Source organism: Dryobates pubescens, chromosome 29 (genome assembly GCF_014839835.1).
Source record: "Dryobates pubescens isolate bDryPub1 chromosome 29, bDryPub1.pri, whole genome shotgun sequence".
NCBI classification, from domain to species: domain Eukaryota; kingdom Metazoa; phylum Chordata; class Aves; order Piciformes; family Picidae; genus Dryobates; species Dryobates pubescens.
In genome coordinates, this window is record NC_071640.1 from 12429562 (window position 1) to 12437958 (window position 8397).

The window sequence follows — 8397 nt, forward strand, 5'->3', positions numbered from 1 at the left end:
TCACTGAGCCCAATCATAACCTAACCTCTCCCTGGACACAAAGTTAGACCATCGAGGGGATTGGGTTGGAAGGGACCTTCAGGATCATTCAGTGCCAACCCTCTCCCATGGGCAGGGACACCTCCCACCAGCCCAGGGTGCTCAAGGCCTCCAGGCAGGAGGCAGCCACAGCCTCCCTGGGCAACCTGTGCCAGTGTCTCCCCACCCTCACTCTAAAGAATTTCTTCCTAATATCCCAGCTTTCATCTGGGCTCCCTTCAGGTACTGAGACCATGTCCCTGAGCTCCTCATCCAAGTATCTTCTGAACCCCTCCAGGGGTGGTGGCTCCACCACTGCCCTGGGCAGCCTGTTCCAGTGCCTGATGCCCCTCTCAGTGCAGGAGTTTTTTCCTAATGTCCAACATAAACCTCCCCTGGTGCGGCCTGAGCCTCTTTCCTCTCCTCCTATCACTTATGGTGGATGAATTACTAAAGCCCAAGACCTGTGGTGGTCCCAGGATTCCCCCATGCTTGACCCCAGGCTTCATGATTTGGAGGCTGCACTGGTGCTGTCCAGAGCTCATGGTGCCTCCAAGGTCCCTTTAGTTTGCCCAGGCCATGCCAGAATGGTGGTCAGGTTGTGCAGCCCTCTGAGTGCTCCTTGGGCTTCAAAGTTGACATTACATGACTCAGTTAAGGCTGAACTGCTCTGATTTTTTTCCTTCCTGGGGTCTGCTAGGGGACCCTTGATTGATTTTGAGTGTCCAGCCTGGTTCTGGGGGGACAAGGTGCTCTGTGGGCTGTGGAGGGGTCCCTGTGCCCACTAAAGACAGCAGGAATAGGAGCATCAGGAAAGGGGATGCAGGTACCACTCAGCATCTTGGGCCTGGATGGGTACCTCTGCCCCCAGCCTGGCTGTCTCTTCAGGTGCTCCAGGGACTGGAGGTGGCAGAGGGTGGATGGGAGGAGGCAGGTTCCCATAGAATCATAGGACTCTCTTGGTTGGAAAAGGTCAAACCTTTAAACCTTGCTGGAGTGAAACTTGTCCCACGGCGTGGTCACAGCCAGCTGTGGTGGTGGGGAAGGAGCCCTGGGGAGGCTGTGGCTGTGTGGGTGAGGGGACCACAGGGAATGCTGGCAGGGCTGGTTGGTGACACTTGGGAGTGCCACTGTGGGCATGCAGTGGCATGGTGGTGCCAACACTGTGTTTCTGTTCCCTCTGCAGCTGAGTGGAGCCGACCCTGAGTGCAGCTGTGATGAAGGGGATGAGGCCTCCCGCAAGAAACAGAGCAGGAGCCTGTAAGTGTCACATCCTGCTGGCTGTTTGCTGTGCTCAGACACCTCAGCTGAGCCCTGCTGACCCTTGGGATCTTCCTGTCTTGTTCCCTCAAGCTTTTCTGGGAAGAAAGCATCAAAGACACTCAAAGACACTCATGGGATAAGGTCTCACTTCAGCCTGGACAAGAGAAGGCTCCAGGGAGACCTCAGAGCAGCCTTGAAGGGGCTGCAGGAGAGCTGGGGAGGGACTCTGGACAAGGGCTGGGAGTGCCAGGCTGAGGAACAATGGCTTTGAGCTGGGAGAGGGGAGACTGAGAGTGGAGAGGAGGAAGAAATTGTTGAGAGTGAAGAAATTGTTGAGAGTGAGGCTGGGGAGAGCCTGGCACAGGCTGCCCAGGGAGGCTGTGGCTGCCTCCTGCCTGGAGGTGTTGAAGGCCAGGCTGGATGAGGCCTTGAGCAAGCTGGGCTGGGGGGAGGTGTCCCTGCCCATGGCAGGGGCTTGGAACTGGATAACCCTTAGGGTCCTTTCCAATCCAACCCTTTCTGTGCTTCTATGATTCTGTGATGGGAGGAGTGGTGATTTTCAGGGAGGAGGGTGGGAGTTTCACTGGGTACAGCTCACAGCCCCTCTTTGCCTGGCTTTGGCAGATCATCGAACCACAGACTGGTTTGGGTGGGAAGGGACCCTTCAAGCTCACCTAGTCCAACCCCCCTGCAGTGAGGAGGGACTCCTGCAGCTAGAGCAGGGACAAAGCAGCTGGCTCTTGCTGGTGGCGTGGGGAGAAAGGTTTCCCTGGTGCCGGCAGAGCTTGACTCCAGCGGTGCTGGGGTCAGGGAGAGGACATGAAGCAGTGAAACATGAGCTGGGGGCCTCCATCCTGCTGGCCCCATGCCGGGAGGAGGAATGGGGAGGTTTCCCACCGGGGACAGGCTCCAGCCCTCCGCAGCACAGCCCGGTACAGGGGCAGCATACCCGGGGCACTGAGTGCAGGGGCCACCGAGGGACACTTGCAGCCCCTCTGCCTGCCCTGGGGTAAGGCTTTAGGGGTGCCAAAGAGTGGGTCTGGGCAAGGACAAGGCAGCCGTGGCCCTTGCTTCCCAGGAGCACAGCTGGAGAGGGCAGGTGCCGGGGCAGGGACACGGGCAGAGGTTTGGGAACAAACCTCCTCTGGCTCTGTCACGCAGGGTGCAGGTGCCACGGGCGTGGGGGTGCCGGGGGCTGGGTTTTCCCCCACTCCTCGTGTCTCGGGGCAGGTGGAGGTGGTTTGGGCAGCTGAGGGGGCGTGGGGCGGTCTGAGCCGGTGGCTGCGCACACGGGCGGGTGCCGCCTGCCAGCGAGCGGCGCTGTTGCTCCGCGCTGCCCGCTCGCCGCTGCCTATTTTTAGCGCTCGTTGTTATTTCCACCCCCTCCCCGCGACACTTGGGATTGAAATGAGTCCCTGCAGCGGGGACGTCCCCGCGTCCTGCTGCGGCGCTGAGCCGGGGGAATTCGGCTGGCGGGGGGGGGAGGCTCAGCGGGGTCAGGGGCGGTTGCAGAGGGTTTTCTCCTCACCCCCAGCCGGCAGCGGGAGCGCTGGGAGCCCTCCTGGCATCGCACCGCCCGGCTATTGGCTGCGCATCCCAGTCGCCAGCCGTCTGCGGGGAGTATTTATGGTGCCGGTGGCCAGGCTTTGGCACTCGCCTCGCTGCCTGCAAGCAGCAGGCTCTGCCAGCCCCGCTCGCAGCTGGCACCCCTCGCTGTGCCACGCCATGGTGGACTTCTCGGAGAAGTACCTGGAAAGGTAGGAGCCCGGCGTCCTGCCAGGAGGGTGATGCTCGCTGCCGGGGATGGTTCTGAAGCGGCTGGAGGTGGCCTCGGGGTTGGGTGAGGTGCCAGGGGGAGATGGCTTCCTAGGGGCAATTCCAGAGAGCAAGCAGCAGTTTTAAGTGAGAGGGGGTTTGTACTGCAGCGTTTGGTACTGCAGATGGGCAGTGCAAGGATACTGGGGGCTGCCCTGTGCCCGCAGTGGCCGCAGCCTGGTTCCCTGCCAGTTACTGGCAAGGGTATGCAAGAGATGCAGTGGGGTTTAAGTTGGGGAGGGACTTTTGCCAAGGGCTTGTAGTGATAGGACAAGGGGCAATGGCTTTGAGCTGGGAGAGGGCAGATTGAGATTGAAGATGAGGAAGAAATTGTTGTGAGTGAGGGTGGTGAGACACTGGCACAGGTTGCCCAGGGAGGCTGTGGCTGCTCCCTCCCTGGAGGTGTTCCAGGCCAGGCTGGATGAGGACTTGAGCAAGCTGGGCTGCCCCATGGCAGGGGGTTGGGACTGGATGATCTTTGAGGTCCCTTCCAACCCAACCATCCTATCATTCTATGAATCTATGAACTTCCTTGGGTGGTACCTGCTGGCACATCTGCCCCCGAGCTGCGATGAGCTGTGCACCGCAGTGCCCAGCGTGCAGCAGGGCTGGCACCGTGCGGAGGGCTCTGCGGCTGCGAGCAGCCCACGTGTGCTGGGGTCACACTCAAGGAGCTGTTAGGGCTTTGGAAGACACTCTGGGCACCAGGCTGCTGTGCTGTGGAGACACTGCTGAAGTTGTGGCTCAGGGCTGCATGGGGTGGGCTGTTCTGCGTGGCAGCTGGTCCTTGGCTGCCAGCATGGCTGGCAGTGTGGTGCGGGTGGCATGCAGCGTTTGGAGCGGCAGGCTCTGTGCTGGGATCTGCTGTTCCCACCTCAGCACTGTGCCTAGCAGCTGGCAGCAGGGGGATGTGTGTCCTGCTGGCACCACAGCCTGGGTGATGCAAAGGCAGTGAAGCCATCCATGCCCCCCACGAGGGCACCAATGGCACCAGGGGCTGGGGGGTGGTGAAAGCCTCTGAATGCCTTCCAGGGCTCAAGGTGCTCAGCACCTGTCAGGGCTGAGCCCTGGAGATACTGCTGATGTTTTTTCCCCCAGTGTGTTGCTGTATTGTACCCTTCTGGGACTGGAGAGCTGCGGGTCTAGATGGTGCCACTTGGTGTGGACTACAACCTTGCTCTGAGTCCCTCCTCTGCCCCTCATGTCCCCAGCCAGCCTGGGCATGGCTTGGCCAGGCAGAGGTGGCTCCTCCAAGCATCCTGGCATAGACCTGCTGCTGTGGGACATGTGAGGGGACAAGGGGTGGCCTGGCCATGCCACCCTGGGGCTCTGTCCACCCTGGTGACACCACCAGGCTTGGTGCAGGAGGAGCATCCCATGTCAACCCTGCATGTCCCCTGCGCGTCCCCTGCGCCCTTTTGAGCGGCGATGTCATGCAGAGGCTGTGCCACAAGGGGGCAGCATTGTCCGTGCCCGACCTCGCCCTCACCTCTGCCACCTCCTGCTCCCTGCCTTGGTCCCGGGGAGCGGGGCCCAGGCTGGGGCTGGGCTCTGGGGGGGGTCTTATTTTCCCATGGCACTTGCCAAGTATCTTCGCCCCGCATCGTCCTCGTGGCAGTTTCCGGGGGGACGCGGGAGCCCCGCGTCCGGGCGTACGTCAGTCTGTCCATCCAGGGACAGAGGATGGGGACATGCGCGGGGTGGCAGCGCGGGGTGGCAGCGCGGGGTGGCAGCGCGGGGTGTCTGTACCCCAGCACCCCTCAGCACCACGCACTACCAGCCCCAACCACCCCCTTACAGCGATGTCTCCATGCCCATTCCAGGCTGGCACCGGCGAAGTGCGAGTGGGTCCCGCGTGGGCTCCCAGCACTGTGCCTGCGGTGGGGCCATGCTGAAGGGCTCTTGGCTCTGCTGGGCTCGGCTCTGCTCTGCAGCCGCTCGGCCCCGCTGCCGGCCCCGCTGCCGTGCCCGGGACGCTCTATAAATAGCGCCGTGGATCGCGGCCGTTCCCCCGCCGCCTGCTCAAAGGCTTCACTGTCCGCCCTCCGCCAGGGTTTTTCCACCTTTCCCTGAGTTTCCCCAGCAACGGCCGAGCCGTCTGGCAGGGCCGCGGGGCTGACACAGCCCTGGCTCAGCCACGCCGCGTCCGCCCCACGCCGCATTTATAGCTTCTGGGCGCGGAACCCTCCTCCCACTTCCGCGCCGGCCGCAGGGAGCGGAGCTCGGCCCCGGGCTGGCGTCAGTCGGCACCGAGCGTCTGGCCGCGCCGGTCGCGCCGGCAGCCGCTGCGCAGCCGTCCCCGCAGCCATGCCCTTCTTTCGCGACCTCTCCAAGCCCCAGCCTCTGGAGTTTCACGCCGAGATGCTGCTGGGCGTGCAGAGACCACACAACGGCAGCCTGCAGCGCCGGCACACCATGAAGGAGTAGGTGCTGGGCACGGGACGGAGGGCGAAGCGTGGACTGAGGCTGCCGGCGGGTCCCCGGGGTGCTGGGTTGTCCCCCTCAGCCCCTCGCCTGCCTGCTAAAACTTGCTCTTCCCTCTAGAGCCAAGGACATGAAGAACCGGCTGGGGATTTTCCGGCGGCGAAACGAATCGCCGGGGGCCAACCCCTCGGGCAAACTGGACAAAGTGCTGAAATCGCTCAAGTAGGTGCCGCGGGCGGCTGGCGAGGGGATGGGAGGCTGCGGGGTGAGCTGCCGTTGGGCTGAGCATCCCCTCCCGGGAGGCAGGGATCATCCCCGGGGTAACCTGCGGGGAGGCTGGGATCACCCTGTGTGCGGAAGGTGTGGACAAACAGTTTTTGTCCCCGCAGCGGCACTGAACATTAGTTGGCTGAAAATTCCTCCCGGAGTGGGTGGGAGGTCCGTGCCTGGAATGTGGCACGGTGATGTCTCGGGCTGGAAATTTCCCTGATGGCTGCTTCCTGCCAGTGCCTGTACGTGGAATTTTAACTGGCCGGAGGATGGTTTGAATAACCACTTTGCTCTGGAGGTGCTCCAGCAGCCGGCGATCAGCCCTGCCTGCTCTTGCTCCCGGCAGCTTATCCAGCTGCTTCGGCAGGGGGGGCTGAACTCCCTGCTCTCCTGCGACCTCCTGCCTTCTGCCCGGGGCTTCTCTTCTTACTCAGACCCCCTGAGTGGCACAGCCACCCACACAGAATTCCTGGTGCTGGGTTTTCTTCCTGCCAATCTAAAGGCAGCAGAGCTGTTGTGATGCCCCTGGTGCAGAGCCTGGCTCTGCCCGTGGATGCCCTGGCAGTGCTGGAGCCAGGACTGAGGCTCCCAGCAGGGCTTTATCACCTGGCAGTGTTCTGCTCGTGCTGTGTGGTGGCAGCTCCCACAGCTTCACTTTGCCAACTCCCTGTCCTTCCCCAACAGGCCCACTCCTGAGGAAGCTCTCAAGTGGGGGGACTCCCTGGAGAAGCTGCTGCTGCACAAATGTAAGTGTCTGCCCTGCTCTTCTGCCTCTGCTCTCGGGGGAATATCCAGGCATGTGTGTGGATAAAGCTGGGATTTCCTTGGCTAATCCCTTCCAGTGCCTGGGGGGAGATGAAGAGAAATGAGGCTGCCCCTTGCCTGCACCCCTCTGCTCCTGCCTGCACCCCTCTGCTCCTGCCTGCACCAAGGAGTAATTTTGGGCTGGGGAAGGCTGTGGCATGGGCTGCAGCCCCCTTCTGTCTTGGGGAGTGCTTGGTGTTGGTGCTGGGTCCAGGGCTGTGCAGGGGGCCTATGAGGCAGGAGGTGCTTTTGCACCATTTCCCTTCCTGCATGTCACAGCTGTGCTCATGTCCTACACCCAGCCCCCAGCCAGAGGAACCAGAGGTTCCTCTTGCTGCTCCTGCTACAATCCCAGCCTTCCTCTTGGCTCTCCATGCCTGCAGCTGGGCTGGGGACCGTGGATTCAGCACACAGGTGGCTTGTGTGGGCATGCTTGGCCTGGCAGTGCCATCCCTGCCTGCTTTGTGCAGGGGTTTTTAGGGGGTGGTGTGGGAGGTGGTTCAGGTTGCACCTTTGCGAGGCCGTTGGGCCGAGGGTCTCGGGGGGCCGTTCCTTGCCCGTGAGCTGTAAGCAGAGCGGTGTCTCTGCCCCCACAGATGGCCTGGCTGCCTTCAGGGCCTTCCTGCGCACCGAGTTCAGCGAGGAGAACCTGGAGTTCTGGCTGGCCTGCGAGGAGTTCAAGAAGATCAAATCCCAGTCCAAGATGGTCTCCAAAGCCAAGAAAATCTTCTCCGAGTACATCGCCATCCAGTCCTGCAAGGAGGTGAGGGCTGCTTCCCCTCGCTGTGCGTGGCTCCGGGGCACGGCAGGCGGCCCAGGGAGCTGCTCACCGGCGCTGCTCTCTTTGCCTGCAGGTCAACCTGGACTCCTACACGCGGGAGCACACCAAGGAGAACCTGCAGAGCATCACCCGCAGCTGCTTCGACCTGGCGCAGAAGAGGATCTACGGCCTGATGGAGAAGGACTCCTACCCCCGCTTCCTGCGCTCTGACTTGTACTTGGACATCATTAACCAGAAGAAAGGCAGCTCCCCGCTGTAGAGCCCCGGGCTCCCTGGGGGCAGGCCGGGAGCTGTGTGTTTACATGAAGCTGGGCAGCGGAGGCCTTCCCGGGGGCCCGGCGGGAGCTGCCTCCCCGCTGCCGCCCGTGCCCCCAGGCCCTATTCCTGCTGCGGGCGGGCGTGGGGCGGCTGATGGCAGCGAGCAGGAGGCCGAGGAGCCAAGCAGTCTGGAACTGCTCCCTTGCCCCATCGCTGGTACGACGCCCTCGGGGTGACTCCGGCATGGACCTTAGCCAGGAGGGAAGCTCCCTCGAGACTACTGTGAAGCGCCTGAGCTGCGAGCGCCGAGTGGCCCCGGCTCGGCCAGGAGGACTTTTGTGCAGGGGGTCCGACAGCACCGCCGCGAACATCTTCCCTGGATCACAGACTTCTGAACTGGACCGGCCCCCACGATGCTGCTGCGCTTCCCCTCCTCCCGCGCCGCCGCTGCCTCCCGGCTGCCCGCAGCCAGCGTCCGGCAGGGGCTCGGCGCTCCCTTGGCTGGCGGCAGGTCCCCGCGGGAGGAGCCGAGGCTGGGTCCTTCCCCCCCCGCCTGCGCTGGAGCTGCGGAGCCGACCGCCTCCTGCTCCCCACCCCCGGTTTATTTATTGCCCCCCCGTAGCTGGACGCCTTGCTGTGTGGTAGGAAGTCCTCCTGCCCTCCCCTTTCCCCAGGTTCCAAGTGCAATATTGGCGTGCCGCGGCCGGGCTGCCCGGCGGGGCCGATGCCTTCCCCTCCCTCCCGAGCGGGATGTACCCCCTGGC

The 8397-nt window shown here is 62.9% G+C and overlaps 1 protein-coding gene across 3 annotated transcripts in view; it reads left to right on the forward strand.

The window, feature by feature from the left end:
* The window catches only part of RGS3 (regulator of G protein signaling 3), a 92859-nt gene extending 85055 nt beyond the window's left edge, over positions 1-7804 (forward strand). Inside the window, exons 12-16 of one of the 3 annotated variants that reach the window (XM_054174540.1) lie at positions 1205-1278; positions 5641-5742; positions 6475-6536; positions 7191-7357; positions 7449-7804. In XM_054174540.1, the coding sequence (XP_054030515.1) occupies positions 1205-1278; positions 5641-5742; positions 6475-6536; positions 7191-7357; positions 7449-7634 (591 nt within the window). In that variant the 3' untranslated portion in view covers positions 7635-7804. Of the gene's footprint in view, positions 1-1204; positions 1279-2779; positions 3039-5103; positions 5520-5640; positions 5743-6474; positions 6537-7190; positions 7358-7448 lie in introns of those variants that run through there. The other 2 variants (XM_054174537.1, XM_054174538.1) reach the window with 2 other exon arrangements.
* The last annotated feature ends 593 nt before the right edge of the window (positions 7805-8397 follow it).